The 16,640-nt window shown below is 37.0% G+C and overlaps 2 protein-coding genes across 2 annotated transcripts; both read right to left on the reverse strand.

Annotated features, from left to right (window-relative positions):
* Nucleotides 1-1,455: 1,455 nt before the first annotated feature.
* On the reverse strand, nt 1,456-7,589 carry LOC113751960 (replication protein A 70 kDa DNA-binding subunit B-like). The gene is made up of 12 exons (XM_027296103.1): nt 7,585-7,589; nt 7,336-7,480; nt 6,868-7,153; nt 6,748-6,799; nt 3,389-3,518; nt 2,937-3,031; nt 2,719-2,796; nt 2,497-2,626; nt 2,268-2,401; nt 2,012-2,132; nt 1,673-1,901; nt 1,456-1,583 (listed from the first exon to the last, which is right to left on the reverse strand). The coding sequence occupies exons 1-12, from the start codon at nt 7,587-7,589 to the stop codon at nt 1,456-1,458; spliced, it is 1,533 nt and encodes a 510-aa protein (XP_027151904.1).
* A 3-nt stretch (nt 7,590-7,592) lies between these two features.
* On the reverse strand, nt 7,593-9,216 carry LOC113751961 (ATP-dependent DNA helicase PIF1-like). The gene is made up of 2 exons (XM_027296104.1): nt 8,390-9,216; nt 7,593-8,238 (listed from the first exon to the last, which is right to left on the reverse strand). The coding sequence occupies exons 1-2, from the start codon at nt 9,214-9,216 to the stop codon at nt 7,593-7,595; spliced, it is 1,473 nt and encodes a 490-aa protein (XP_027151905.1).
* Nucleotides 9,217-16,640: the final 7,424 nt, after the last annotated feature.

Here is a 16,640-nt window from a genome sequence, read left to right on the forward strand (position 1 = left end):
TATAACTTCCATGCTTTGAGTTTATACTTTTGTATTCCTCGTGAATTTATTTTTATGGTGTGTTCATTGTAATGTAATATTTTTTCTTTCTTTTTATAAAGTTATTGATTACTCTTATTTGGAAAATGGATTTCCTTGTTCAGAAAAGAGAATTGTTTTTATATTGCTTTGATATTGATGATTCATTTGGAAGCTAAATAACTCATTTTTTTTGGAAACTATTGGTTGCATTTTCTGGAACCTGTTGGAACCTTTGATATTGAAGATTTCTTTGAAAGCTAAGTAACTAAATTTATTCGGAACCTTTTGGTTGTGATTTTTGAGCTTCAATCAACTCAAAGCAAAGACTGTTTTTTTTGTCCCTTTTTCGATTTTTTATTTTTCTAGAAGAGTGTTATTTTGTGAAGATTAAGTTTAGAACATGATTCCAGAATCTGTCACCAATAAATATATAAAAAATTGAAAGTTTTCGGGATAGTGTGGATAAAGGTACAATTAAAGGAAAAGTAATTTTACTATAAGTAAGAATAGTAGCAATGGCCTAACAATCGATTGGCGTCTTTACTTATTTGATAATTCCTTTGTCATATTTGTTTTTTATCGGAGTTTTGTCAATTTAATCTGAATCATGTGTTTTAGATAGTATCATCCTTAATTTTGATAATAAAATGTGAAGCTTTGGTTGTAACATTCGGAAGTTAAATTCATAGTTGATTTTGGCACATATAAAGGCCATGGTGACAAAGTACATTGGCATACTCGTATAAATGCAAGTTGCATGCCAATTGAGGATTGATATTGCTTGTATGTATGCATTATAGTTATTAACTCCGTAAATAATGAATGCAAAACTAATTTTTAATTTAATATCACTACGTAAAATTGCATTTATGCATTGACACCTTTTTAACTCATATGATTCGCATAATAATGTCTTTTTGTTTTTGTTTTAGAAATAATAGAAACTTAGTAGACATAATTGGGCAATTGGACTTTAGTAATTGGACTATGTTATTGGGGGACAGATTTTGTTTGTTGTGTGCGAAAGGTAAAAAAAGGTGTGCATTTTAGAGATAAGGCCGGCGAAAAATCAGATGTTTTATTTAATGTATATTGCAGAGTGAATAGATAATGCCTTGTCTAATTCAAGGCGAGGATGTTTGATTTATATCTATCACAATTTAAGTAAATCAAGTTCATACATTCCAAGGTAATATAACAGGATATAGCAATAGGCATGATAATGCATAGAATTACGATGAAAGCAGCAGTTAACTACCAATGCGTCAAATATAAGAAGGTTACTTTGAAACAGAGGTAGTAAAAACAAGCTGTAACAAAAGCAGAGTCAAAAGATAGGCTGAACATGTAACGGGTAACACAAAATAAGCAGTATTGTTGAATAGGAACAAAATAATAAGCCAGCAAGATTAATGGGCTAGTGACTATGCATGTTTAAGATAATTTGGCTCTCTTAGGCGAATTGGCAGCTTCAAGAGGCGATGCAGATGAGTAGTCACCTTTTGACTCTTCAAATCTTTTAGCAAGGCATGATTTAACTCTTGAAGAAGAACCTTCGTTTACTACAATATTAAAAAAGGGAAACAGGGATCAGTGACACTATAATAAGCTGTGGTATAAAAGCCAGAATGCACAAATGTAAAAATATGACCTGAAGCAATTGAAGCACTGTTTGCAGTTTCATTATAGGTCAAAACATTATCAGGCATTTCTTGGATATCTAGCAACTCAGATTCCAAGTGGTCAGTAGTTTCACAATAATATATAATTGTGTAACGCTGCTTTGCATCGGCCAGTTGAGACTGAACAGGTCTTATATGAGCTAGAAAAAGCTTCTGTTTCAGCTCAGCATGAGTTTTTTCTAAGGGAAGTTCAATGTTCTGGTAGTTAAAACACAGGGGAAAGAGAGCATGAGAATTATGAGTATAGAAAAGGTTGTGAAGGGAAATTATGTAAATACATATACTTTATTATATATGCAGATGTTAACCTGAGTGAAGTGGTCCATTGCTTCAAGTGCGGTGAAAGTAAGCAAAGTTTCAGCTAATTCACCAAAAATGGAAGCAGTGACCGTGCCTGTTGTATCAGTCAAATCAATGTCGAAGCGACATCTGTATATATTAACAAAAGGTAAGCAAAAGAAATACAGGCACATGGAATCCAAGTATCAAAAAGCGGGCGAGACTAAAAAAAAGGCAGTTAAAAATGGTGGACTGTATGGTAAAGAGCTTGGTTCAGCTAGATGCCTTTCTCTGCATGAATTACATGTAAAAACGACTCCATGCGGAGCTGCTGTAGAGCGGAAACATTTTTTGCATCCCATGTACCAGAATTTCTGGAAGATGTGCTCAAACGAGAAGGACACTTTGACCCACGAGCTCTGCCATAAAAGTAGCAATGAAAGAGAAAGAAGAGGTAGTTTTGATAAATGCATGTGAGAATGGCAGTAAATTGTATAATATAGAGAAGTCCTACCTTTTGTGCTGGTTTTAAAAGGATAATTTTAGTAATTTTCTGATCTGGTTTAAGAGTCACATCAGGATTGAACTTCATGTAAGCTGCGTCAGTTACAAGGACACTAAGTACCTGAGAATTTTTCCTAGCCCTGTGTAAAAGAAGAGAAATCAGTTAATAATTACAAGTGGTTATGATGAGTATGTTAAAGAAAGGGACAAAGCAAAAAGAGTAATTAGTAACCATTTCTTTAGGTTTCCAGCTTCTTCTATAGGAGGATCAATAAGAATTGCAGAGTCAAACCAGGTAGATAGCGTGACTCTGGAGGAAAATATGGGCAGTTGTGAGGGAAAAGGTAAAAAGAAGAAGATATATGGAGAATAAGCACTTGAGCTTTTAAATGTAAGGGACATACTATAGAAATGTTAAACGGCATACCATTGTAAAAGCTAACTTTTAACCTGCGACAAACAACAACAGGCTGATTCTGGATGGTATGCGTCATCTGATAGCCTTCGTGAGTTACAAAATCATCCCACAGTGACAAGACAACAGTCTGCAGACTAATACACGGAAAAGATAAAATTTTGGAAAATCAGGAAAAAAGAAAGGCATCACATAATAAGGAAGAAATTTGTAAGGAAAAACTTACTCTTTGTTAATAATGACAAACTTTTAGACCACTGAATCTTTTCCATTTTTGTTGATATGTTTGACATCTAGGAGAAATTTCTAAAATTATGATGATTTTTAAAAAAATTCTACAAAGGGAGCATTTTTTGTATGGGATTCCGTCCAGGGGGTCTTCGCATTCAGCAAATGCGAGCTCCTTGAGCTCGCATTTGCTGAATGCGAGGTCTCCCTGAATTTTCCTAGCATCCAAATAAAAAAAAAAAGAAAAAGAAAAACAGACCTCGCATTTGTCAAATGCGAGGTCATATACCTCGCATTTAACAAATGCGAGGTTCTTGGCCAGGCAACTCAGCTCGCATTTAGCGAGCATTGTGACGAAAGAAGCCCCTGGTCCAGTGAGCATGATCAAGCTGCAATTTTACATAAAAAGGCTGCTCAAACAATTGACATAAGTTAGAAGCCGTGCGTGTTTCATCATGCCAGTGATGAAACTGGAGCCAAAATTCACTATTTACCATCTTCAAATTATTTTCAAGAACATGAATCTAGATTTTGCCATGATTTTTCTTTTTGCTTCAGTTCCAATGCAGGCCTTCCCTTGCTTTATGATTTCACTGCAAATTATAAAATGATTTACAATTTGCAATGAAAATCTCTACAAATTTTACTACCTAAGGCTGTAAATTCATCAAAATTGGAAAAAAAAGATCCCATAATATTGCCATCAATACTTGATAATAATTTGGGGCAATAAATCTTAACCGAACTAGTATGCTTTCGGCTTTATTGTATCTCACATCCGATAAAAGCGAATTCCTAAAAAATTATATTCAAATTTTTTTTTAATTAGGAGCACACAATCATTTTTGTTTTTGCATTGACATTTTATTATAGAGGAATAAATCCTTTTTATTTTAAAACTCACACGAGTTAGAAGTTAACAAATGTGAGGTCTCAGTACAAAATTTTATGTACTAGTAATTCTTTGTATATAAATAATCAAAAAGTTATATTTCTTATAGATTAAAAGATTTGATAATCATACGGTTGAAAACACCTAATTTTATTATTAAATAATTTTGTAAAGAAATAACTATACATGTATAGTTCTTTATGCGGTTGGAAACAAGCTTTGGCTTTGTGTTCAGATTGAGGTCCTCGCATTTGCGAAATGATTATTTATCAAATGATTATTATGTGATTATTTATCTTATAGATTAAAAGATATACTTTCCTATAAATGCAAAAATTATAATCACATAATAATCATTTTCAAATTAAATGAGAAAAAATATTCCCAAACCACATATATTTATTTCACTAGGATATTTGAAAAACATTTTATTTGTTTATTGTAATTTATTATGATTAAATATATATAAATTTTTTTTGGAAAAATTTTGACAGAATCTCCCCTTAAAAGTGAACTAAACTCCCTGCCAGTAAACCCAAAATAGACAACATTTAATCCAAGCAATATTTCCAACAACTTGTCAGCCAATAATCACAAACCACTGCAAAAGCACAAGTCTTTAGTAAATTAAAAAACAGAAAAAGTAAAATCAAGTTAAACATCCAACATTCCACAGATTAAAAACAAAATGCAAGCAAATCCATGTACAAATAATATAGTGATCCTAATGGTGCAGCTTCAATCGTCATCTTCATCCGCAGCTCCACCCCGAGGTGGAGTAATGCCTAAATGATCATCTATACGTGCCAAGCGAGTGTCCATTCTCTGCAACTGGAAAAATAAATTAGAATTAGTAGCACAAGACTATGGTATAAATATTTTAGTTAATATTTTAGTAGTACAAGAAAATGTGATACATGCTTGTCTTGTATACATATTTTTAGTTAATATTTTAAGTTAATATTCCCTCTAACCCCCTATACATTATTACGCATCATGCCAAAATGTTATTCAAGAATTCCTAATTAAATTGAATATAAGTTTATTAAATACATGCTTATCTTGTAATTTATTATGATTAATATATATATTTTTTATTTTGGAAAAATTTTGACAGAGTCTCCCCTTAAAAGTGGACTAAACTCCCTGCCAGCAAACCCAAAATAGACAACATTTAATCCAAGCAATATTTCCAGCAACGTGTCCAAAGCTAAGAAAATGTGACCACCACTAAAGCTACATTAAAATGAAAGCGGGATACCTTTTACGCAATCAAAGATACTAATGCATCGTGGTAAATAAAAAATCACTTCAAGAATTCTCTCTCTTAATTAACCAATCAAATCAACTGGACTAATTACATTTTCTCTCCTCAAATGAAATGTACTGACTATACTCCCCGGTGCTGTGCATGGGTTAAAACTTGGTAGTTTCTAGTAAAATGGCTTTCCAAACAAAGGCCTTTTGGGTATTATTATGTTGGTTCACCACTGCGGTCTAAATTTAAATCTGATATAACTTTTAATGCTCCTATTACAAATTATCATGCTCGTAGTACTTATGATTAATGCATTAGAGGGCTGGATTTAGGTTATAGGGGTATAGATGTAGCCCATCCCATGTGTACTTCATCATTATCTCTAATTATGCCAGAGACTTTGCACTAGTTTTTTTTTCTTGTACAAAGCCACATAGTTGAGATGACCAGAGGACAATCAAGTAAATGACTAGAACAACAACCTGATGTGGTTCAGCAGATTGCTAAGCGTATTGGAAAGGGAAAAACAATTCTTTTGCTCTTAGTGATCCTAAAGGATCAGCGTTATCAATGCAAAAGCTTTTATCTTTTATTGTCTACATTTATCATTAGACATTCTTAGGACAGGCCATTCTTGTAATCAACCACAAGAAGAAACTTAGATCTGATAACAAGCAATGTACAATGTCCAAATAAGAGACCAACCGAAAGAACAACAATGTCCAATAAATTGCCAAATCATAAAAGCCACTTCAATTCGGAAAACAAAAATTCCCAGAAAAAAATTACAACTTAGAAAAAAATTTAATTCTTACCTCTTGTGCTGTTTCTGGTGAAAGGAATGGCAAATGGAGAAAGCTGGATGCCGGACTTAAATGGAGCTAGCTACCAGAGATGGGCTCCCAAAGGGGAAGCTCTGCAATGGCCGAGAGCTGCCGATGCTTCCGATGAGAGCTTCGGACGAGAAGAAATGCCGCCTTTCTGATTTCACATGAGGAGAAACTCCGCAACTCTACAAAATTGAAGAGCTTCCGAGGAGAAGGCCGAGAGATTCTGACGACAAAGCTATGACTCTGATTTCCGATGAGAAAGCTCAGACCAAGATAATTTTGAGAGTGAGGAGTTTTGGCTGCACGGAGAGAGTGAAGGGAGAGTGAGACTGAAGAGAAATGCGAAATTGGGAATTCTGATTGTTTTCAGATCGAGTACCTCGCATTTAAGAAATGCGAGGTACATAATCTCGCATTCTGCTAATGCGAGCTTCTTAAGCTTGCATTTGCAGAATGCGAGCTTAATAAGCTCGCATTTGGAGAATGCGATCTTCTTTTTCTTTTTTTCTGGAAACACTTGCCTCGCATTTGTGAAATGCGAGGTATCTGAACTCGCATTTCACAAATGCGAAGATCACAAGTCTGGAACCAACTTCAAAAATTACCCCCTTTGTAGAATAACTTTTTTTTTTCATCACAATTTAAGAATTTTCTCGACATCTAGTGACTGAACAACTATACCAAGAACATCTGGTGGAGAACAATACAATAGCAATTAGAAAAAAGTAACATAACTGGTGAGTAAATGAAAAAATTACAATGCTGAAGCTGACCAACTGATTTTTCTTTGTCATCGATGAAATTCACAAGATTGCTGAACTCTGTATAGTTAAACTTCACAGGGAGAATGTCATCATCATCATTGGCTCGTTCAATGACCGTTCGGCTGGTGATAACGCACTGGATCTTCAGGTCAGAAGTTTGATATTTTTCTGGAATTAGTCTTACAATGGCATCTGAAATGAGATACTTTTTATAAATCTGAAGGCGAGGGCTGATCTTAGGGATGTCATTATTGAATATAATTCCCTCTACTTGTGATCCCTAGGAAAATACAAAAGATTCACAAAGTAAGCAGCTATGGATGTATTGAACTGCTCATAAAAACACAACATGTTCTAATGACAAGGGAAATCTAAGGAGTAGATTAATGCGGCTTTTTTAACAGCGAAGTGCTTAGGGATGCAGTATGAACAAGTAGATATAAATGATAGCAGAAAGAAGACCTCTGGATCCAGCAAAATAAGTTTTTGCTTTTTTGTTGGCGTCATTGTTGAGCCAGTTATCTGCTGCTTCTCTTGCACAGTTACTTTGCAGGTCCAACCCTGAGATCCAGGCAGGACGTTTTTGATCGAGATAACATCGTGCATCCTACATGTTTTTTGGAAAAACAGAAAGAAAATGAGAAATTAGCAACAGGGTGCGAATGACTAAACGATAAACTAATAAGTAATCAATGGTATGACTGATCATACCTCATATATCATATGTTAACGAATTTAAAGATATCTTGAAAGACAACATTCCTTGTTTTACAATAAGTTTTAACATCATCAGAAGTACCCGGAGCAATCAAAACTTTAACTGCAGAAGAATTTCTAGCTTTAGAGAGAGCAACATAAAGCTGGCCGTGAGAAAAGACCGGTTCACGGAGGTAAATTCCGACATAGTCAAGAGTTTGACCCTGAGATTTATTGATTGTCATTGCGAAGCATAAACGGACAGGAAACTGTGTCCGTATGAATGGAATACCATTTTTTTCGGTGTCAGAAGTTTGCAAAGGAATTTTTGGGATGAAGACCTTTTTGCCTCTATGAGGACGAGAGACAATTTCGGCAAAAATTGTGTGGTCAGCCAATTGTCTACAAATTAATCTGGTGCCATTGCAAAGACCATCCGTTGGATTCACATTTCTGAGGAGTATTATAGGACAGTTTTCTTTGAGCAAGAGTTCATGAGGAGGCAGACCTTTTGGGTTCAGAGAATTTAGAAAGTCCTGATAATCCGCTTGATATCTCCTAACAACAGTTCTATCACAGCTTATATATCTGTGAAGACATCCAGGGAATTTTGCAATCATCATCTCATTAATTTCATCCACTGAAGAATTTTTGGGACAAAGGACACATCTATTTATCATTTGGTAAGGATCACATGAGTATAGATTCAGATCAGGAAATATGGTCCTAAGTAACTTGGAAGATTGTACATGTAATTAGATGGAGGAATGAAAGAACATAGACAGAAAGAACGGTTAATAACACACTCAATGATTATAACCTGTCAAGCGATTCTTGTTTGTTTTGATAAGGAATAACCATATGAGGTGACAGAGATATTTGACCATGTTCATCAACAGGTTCAACACCTTCTCCAACTCTAAGCAAAAAAGCTGAAAATGCTGGATCTAAAGTAGCTCTCATATTTGTTCCTAGTTGTAGTTTACACATATGAGACCATAAATGCGAGCATAAAAGAGTTGATTGGACCAAATCTGGTGGAGGTAGATGTTCAATAACAGGCAGGGTTTGTCGAAAATCACCGCCAAAGATAATTGTTTTTCCTCCAAAGGGAAGATCAGATTCCATTATATCTGTAAGAAGACAATGAAACGCTTCTATTGCTTCTTTTTTTGCCATTGAAGCTTCATCCCACAAGATTAATTTAGCATCAACAATCAGTCTTGCAACACTACTTTGTTTACTTAATTGACAAGCCTTTTGTTTTGAAAAGTCCAAAGGGATCTTAAACCTTGAATGTGCAGTTCTACCACCAGGGAGGAGCGATGCTGCAACACCAGATGTGGCAACTGCTATTGCAACATATCCATGTGAGCGAAGAGAAACAAGAAGCGCGCGATATAAGAAAGTTTTTCCGGTTCCACCTGGACCATCTACAAAGAAAGTTTGACCCTTTGAGCAGGATACTGAATCCAGAATTAAATCAAATGCATGCCTCTGGCTAGAATTCAATTTTTCAGCAAGAAGCAGATCTTCCGGATCAATAGGTATGGTTGTTTCACTTTGAATTTCTTTGGTCAGACGCTCAGTATGGGAAGACGTAAAGGAATCTTCAAGGAAATGATAATCATCGAGGTTTTTCCCCATGTGCTCCAATGTTACATTAATATCCTGAAGAACTTTTCTTTTAATCTCTATCGGAGTGCAATGCCGATGAGCTGAACTTCGTTTATAATCAGAAGAGAGATGTTCTTCGAATGATTGCCAAAGATGTTTAGGATTTTTCGGGTAGCAATAGAAAAGAAGCATTGCGAATAAAGACCTTAACATATAAGGCATCTGGAAATGAGCCGCTTCCTCTAATGCTTGTTCTATATAAGAATCGGATTCAAGCAAGCCTAACTCCAAACAGGCTTCTCTAAAAGAGGCTATTTTATGACCTCTAACCATGAGCAAGTCATCAAATGACGTTGGACCCGGATTATGTGTGAGTAAAAGTCTTAAATAGTATCTTTCTCCTTCCCTGGGTTCGACAGTTACCAGCCTTCCTATGACCGTTCTACGACTCCTCTATGACCATGTCTTTGTTTTTTGTGTCCACACAAAGTGTTGAGGAAAATCTCTATATAAACATTTCAAATTCTGAGCTGTGGCATTGGTTTTGTTCATTTTGAAAAACTCAGTCAACATAGTCTTCGAAAAATCAATCTTTCTCAAGAGATACCACAAATCTGAACTTTTATCAAAAGAAGCAAATTGTTGGTCAGGAAGGTGAACTTGGAGGGCATAAACTGTTGGATTCATTTCTGTTAGGCGAAATTCATATATGCGCCACAAAGCTTCCGGAGGTGAAACCCAATGCCCTTGCTGGTAGCAATTAATTTCATCAATGGCACTAGAAGATTTTTGGTCAAGAAGATTAAAGCTGATAAGATCATGACCTTTAAAAATATACTTATAAAGGTACTTAATAAGCTTAACAGTGGAGCAGATTTCGACATTGATGTGGCAATCAAATAGAGCTAATAAGTATGGGTTGTAAGGTATCACCCATTGGTTGTCGAGCTCATGCTTGCGCACCTTTATTTTTCGGCCATCATCTCGTCTTCTATAACATGCATAGCTGTCCTCACCATGAATTGTATAAGGAGCAAAATTTTTAGGATAATGATTTTTGCATTTACCGGATCTCATGCACGGCTCTGTTTATTCCTATAACCACAGGGGCCATGAATCATATGCTTAATCACCAGGGAATATAAATGCCTATTCTTCTCAGGGTCTGGTATTTCAACACAAACAATTTTGTCATATGATTCAGAATTCAATAGTTTGGAGCCTGATTTAAGAATAAGCAGCAAATGGGCATGTGGAAAGCCTCGTTTTTGGAATTCAATAACATAGACACAGGTTGCAACCTCACCAAAAATCTGTTTCTTAAGGAGCTCAACCTTTAACATTTCAAACTTAGCTCTAAAAACTCTAGCCAGCAAATCAGGCCTATCCTGTGGTTTTTCATGGTATTGAAGATTCTCCTGAATTTCTTTCCACATCGGATTGCAAGTCATGGTAAGGAATATGTCAGACTTGCCGTACCTTTGAACCAAGGTCATTGCATAAGATATCTTCTTCTCATGTCCCTTGGGCCGCCAATAAATGAAGCCGGCAATACAATACGACGACCGACTCTAGACCCCTGAGTTTGGCCTATTGATACACTGTCTAGAACCCCTTGAAGGATCACTGTTCTAATTTCAGTTTGTCGCTTTCTATGAAAATCCAGTCTAGATGTTTCAATTTTTATATATGTACCAACGACAAACTGCTGAAATAATCTCAGGCTATGAAGCAACATAGAATCATCATTGTCTCTTATTTGCAACCGATAACAATAGTACTCCCGAGCAGAAACAGTATAATCTTGAGAGGTCTTTTGCCGAGCAGCTAAAGAGGGGAAAAAGAGCGACATCTTATAACAAAATATATAGAGTAGGACAGCAGAAAAAATGTATAAATATAAGAAATAGACATGCCTATATCTTCAGAACGGAATAAGGTAGAAGGATCCTCGGCAGAAGAAAAATCAACATCAACTTCTGTGTCATGAGTATCAGGTTTCTTCTTTTTTGAGAATACCCTTTGGTCCCACGATGCCAACCAGATTCACCTCTAGGGAACAGAAGAGGATATTGAAGAAGATCGTAACACGCATAATATGATTGGACCCTATAACTTGCGTTAGAATGGCTATAAACCTGAATGTGGGGGCTCTTCTCAACCGATTCATCATCTGGCTCGGTCCATATAGCGGCAACTTGAGATGCAGTAGGAAGATTAAAAACACGCTGATCTAGTCCAGGATAGTACCTAAGAATTATAGTATGGGTCTCAATGGCCTAAACATCCCTAAGTTCTTTAAAAAACCTTCTATAAGGATTTTCTTGCAAGATTGTCATTAACAGCTTGAGGGTGGTCAGCCAAAGCTTATCAGAATTTTGAACTCTGTTTGCGAGCTCTTCATCAGTGTCAAAAAAATATAACTGAACCCCTGACGATTTATCAGACGGAGAGATTAGACCATCCAAGAAGTGATACACCTGGCCCTGGACGCGAAATATATAAACCCCTTTTGTATTTTTTGTCAATTCACGGTCATACTTAGCACCATAAGACGTGAATGCCACATTATTATTATATGTACGGGAGTTCTTCCTAAAGTGCTCGCATTCCTCATCATTACCAATGAACAGACGCTTAAGAGCATAAGGCATAGCAGGAGCAACAACAGAGATTTCACCCTCAGAGCAACAAAAAGAAGGAGGTTCTGAATGGAAGCGTTTGTCACCACAGTGTTCACAATTTGGAGTAGGAGGAAGAAAACCAGACTAGGTCGGAATATTTTCTAATCGAGATAATCTGGAAGGCACATGCTGAAGATTCCTACCTGGAAATATCCAAAAAGAAGATAGAAGTATACAGACATGGCTAATGGGAATGATGATTAGTAGGAGGAGGCAGGGCGGTTGTTTGCAAGAGCGAGTAACCAGTTTTTTTTTTCGAAAAAAGTGACAAGGTTCAAGAGTTAAGCATGATACAGAATAAAACAGAGTTGACAGCTGACAATAACAATATGAAAGCTTCCTCCTTGTAATGAAAAACAGACAATTTTTCAAACGACATAAACAGGACTTTTAAACTGGAGTTTGATACGGAGAACAAATAGGCGGAAGGCATGGATTGCAAAGGCACAGGCAGGTGTATGCTATACAAGATAAATCTGATAGGACAAAATAGGAGGTAAAATGAGCGAGTTCTAATTAGAAAAAGGGATAAAAGCAGGTGAAAAAAAGAGGAGGAGAAGTTATCTGGCGCAGCGAAATGGGAAGGAGGAAGGAGAAGCAGCAACAGGAAAACAGGAACGAAAGAACAAATGGCTAATTGCGGGGAGAGGTAACGAGAAGCAGCTACATGGGTCATCATTGCAGCAACCTAATCCGTCAGCAGGCAGGACGAGACAGCAGGAGGAGAAGCGTGTAAGGGGACAGAGAGGAACAGTAAAGGCAGAGGCGATGCAGGCGTAGGATGGGGAGAGAGGGGAAGAGATGCGTGGGCAAAGCGATGTAGTGGGAAAAAATAAAAAAGAGTACAAGCGAAGAGGGGGAAAAAAATTGGTAAGATAAACTTTGGAGCTGAATGAACGAAACAAAAGGGAATTTGTGGTCGAGGAAGAAAGAAAAAGGAGGACAGAAGCAGGATGGAGCCGGTAGACACGAGCTTGGTCAGCAAGCAGAGAGGTGACTGATAGGGGCAACCTAACGGATGCAGGCAAACAGGACCAATGAAAGACGGGTCTTCAAAGGTGGAAGACGTGTAAGGGCAGGCTGAGAGGAGGGGGAAATTGAGTGCCGGAGGAGGGGGGGAGAGGTTGGAGCAAACAAAGAAGCAACTGATAACAACAACAATAAGGATAAATTTAAAAACCAAACAGGAGCAGCTGAACGGAAAGGAAATTACCTGAAGCAACAGGCAGGCGAAAGCAGAAGAACAAAGTAAATAGACGAAGCAGCTGAAACGGGCCTGCATAAGGAAAAGGAGGCGCATGTAAATAAACAAAGTGCAGAAAATAAACCGTACAGGAGACTGAGAATTAGGTGCAAACAGTAATTTGGGGGACAAAATCGATCGGATAGCGCTAAAGTAAAATACAAGAGGAATTTGGGGGGAGGGGGGCACAGACTGAGAAGGGGGGTTCCTTCAAGAGAGAGGCTTTAATTGGCCGGAGGTGCAATGAACAAACATCGCGCGGAAAACAAAAATGCATAAGACAAACCGGCTATCAGAGGGCGAGGTAGAGGACGACATGGAAGGAAAATAGAAAAGGGAATAAAAGCAAGCGAAATAAAGAGGAGGAGAAGTTACCTGGCGCAGCGAAATAGGAAGGAGGGAGGAGAAGCAGCAGCAGGAAAACAGGAACGGAAGAACAAATGGCTAATCGTGGGGAGAGGTAACGAGAAGCAGCTACATGGGTCATCATTGCAGCAACCTAATCCGTCAGCAGGCAGGACGAGACAGTAGGAGGAGAAGGCGTGTAAGGGGATAGAGAGGAACAGTAAAGGCAGAGGTGATGCAGGCGTAGGATGGGGAAAGAGGGGAAGAGATGTGTGGGCAAAGCGATGTAGTGGGGAAAAATAAAAAAGAGTACAAGTGAAGAGGGGGAAAAAATTGGTAAAATGCGGGGCGTGGAAGATAAACTTTGGAGCTGAATAAACGAAACAAAAGGGAATATGTGGTCGAGGAAGAAAGAAAAAGGAGGACAGCAGCAGGATGGAGCCGGTAGACACAAGCTTGGTCAGCAAGCAAAGAGGTGACTGACAGGGGCAACCTAACGGATGCAGGCAAACAGGGCCAACGAAAGACGGGTCTTCAAAGGTGGAAGACGTGTAAGGGCAGGCTGAGAGGAGGAGGAAATTGAGTGCCGGAGGAGGTCAGAGAGGTGACTGACGGGGGCTACCTAACGGATGCAGACAAACAGGACCAACAAAAGATGGGTCTTCCAGGGTGGAAGACATGTAAGGGCAGGCTGAGAGGAGGGGGAAATTGAGTGCAGGAGCAGGTAAAACTTGTGGAGTGCAAAGAAGAGCGCATAAGGAGCAAAAGCTTCGAGTGGGTGGAGTCGGTATAGAGGAGACTGGCGAAGTGGCAGAGGGGTCACGGACGAGCTCAGCCAGCCGCCCACTGAGCAGAAAAAAGAAGAAAAGAGAAGAAAACAGTGGGGGTGGGGGGAAAACAAAAAAAAAAGTGCCAGGCACACGGCGGGAGGAATGATCCGGTGCAGCAACAACAGTTGCCAACCAACGCATTCGCTCCACGCCAGCATCAAATGAATCCCATGCCGCCACGTGGAGGACGACCACGTCCGACGTGGATACCGAGCGTTCGCCCTTAGTCTATATGTTTAATGAATCATTTAAGTTGATTTGGTTTCCTGTACGGATGTATGGATTGTACCTCGGTAGATGTTTCTTAAGGCCTGAAAGGGCAATGATGAGTCTTTCATGAATTTTATTTTGTAGAATGCTTCCTGTATGGGTGAGTTTTTCAATCTTTTGAAAAACTTTAATAAGGACTTTCTTCTAAAATGCTCATTAACTTCCGTCATTGTTGCTTTATTTAATTTTCCATCTAGTATTGTATACATTCTATTTTCAAACTCATGTGCAATATCATGAAAATATAGCTGAAAATATTCAGGGCTATTCTCATTAGGCATTAGGCCAGAAAGATCATAATAAACTTGTCTTTTGCAACCGAAACATGTAAACACCACTCTTACTGGATGCAAGATGCTTATCTAACTTTACTCCAAATGATGTAAAGGAGAAAATAGAGTTATATGCTCGAACATGATGTAGAAATTCTTCTGATTGGGAATTGGATAAATCAAGCAATTCTTGTAGTTATGGCATAATGAATTTAAATTATAAATCACAATAAGAGCATAATGAATTTAAATTTGTAAACTATATAACATTTTCAAAAATAGCTCTGTACTTGTAGTCTGCCATGGAACCATTTGTGCTTTAAGTAAAAATTTTTAGTTACATATTGGAATCTTTGATTCCACAGCAGTAAGATTCGAATTGATTCTTTGCTCTCTCTTATCGTTGATATTTGCAGCATATTCCTTTTTTTTGTGACTCACTAAATTTGGCATATTGACTTTTCTTCATTTGAGCATGGGTTTCATTTTGCTTCACATGTTCCTCAACAATCTGGATTGGCTTTTGGGCAAGTTTACTCTTCTTTGACGCTTCTATAATTTTTTTTATTCTGCAATTGTTGTTCTTTAGTAGACAAATTCACATAGTTGGTTTTCATAGATTTCAATCTATACATTCTCATTCCATCTGTGATAAATTACAGGAAATTTTATAGTATAAATTTTATAATTCTTAAAACTCAGTAGCTAATTTTTTTTAAAAATCTATTTTCTTTATCTCTTGTATTATAATCATATTTACCTGAATCACAATTGCATCTCAACATGTGCTGCATTTGACCAAATGTTTTGCAACTTTCTTGACTAATGAGATTTAGCCGTGACACTATATTTAAAGATTGGAATTAGCTAACCAGTTTCATGAACAACCATACATACATGCACAAAAATGTCTTGTCAAAATAAAATTGATTGAAACCATACATAGGGTTGGCCATTCATGCAGTATATAGTGTAGGATTTCTAATTACCAAAAGTATGTAGGTCATGAAAGGTAATAGGACATCAATTAGCAGCCACTACGATTAAGATTTTTTTTGACACGTCTTTAGTTTGTTAATTTATTATCCAATTACCCTTATCTAAAGAACAATGACAATGAACAGATAATATATACAAAATTTATTGCTAAGATGAAGTATGCATAATGTGCAGTTTCGACCATCATTCTGAAACAGTAGTTATCGAACCGCTTTTAATTTCATAGGCTTGCTTTAAAATTCCAGCCCTTTATTGTTCAACATTTTACATCTTCTAGCTTTTGCTTTGAAAATATTAAGACTCATTTATAATTCACTATACAAAATATATCCTTATAAATCTAAGGCCATTATAACTCTCAAAATATGATCTTCAGCATCTTTTGTTTTATCGAAATAAATGTGTTTTCTTTCTTCAAGTTTGAGCCCACTGATGCTGTCATGGGGAATTTTTCCCTTATGTTTGTGTGCTTGGCAACATTTCTTTCTAATTTTTCATTATAGGGCTAACGTGACCACTAAGCAATCATTCAAATATTGAAACATTTTCTGGGGTAAACAGTTGAATTTTGTTTGTGCTACTAACGATACAACCTTAATGCTGTCTCCAAGTCATCCAGAAGAAATCATTCTGTTTGTATGGCAAAATGGGGCCTAAAATTGTCACAACAAAAAAGAAATAATTCTTTTGAATTCACGTATTAAAAAAAATATCGAATTCAGATAGGAAAATTTGATCTTTACTGACTCATCATTTTCAAGTAACATAACACGATTAGCCAAAACAAAAAAAAAGGCAGAAAAACCCGACA

This window comes from Coffea eugenioides, chromosome 11, assembly GCF_003713205.1.
Source record: "Coffea eugenioides isolate CCC68of chromosome 11, Ceug_1.0, whole genome shotgun sequence".
In the NCBI taxonomy this organism is placed as follows: domain Eukaryota; kingdom Viridiplantae; phylum Streptophyta; class Magnoliopsida; order Gentianales; family Rubiaceae; genus Coffea; species Coffea eugenioides.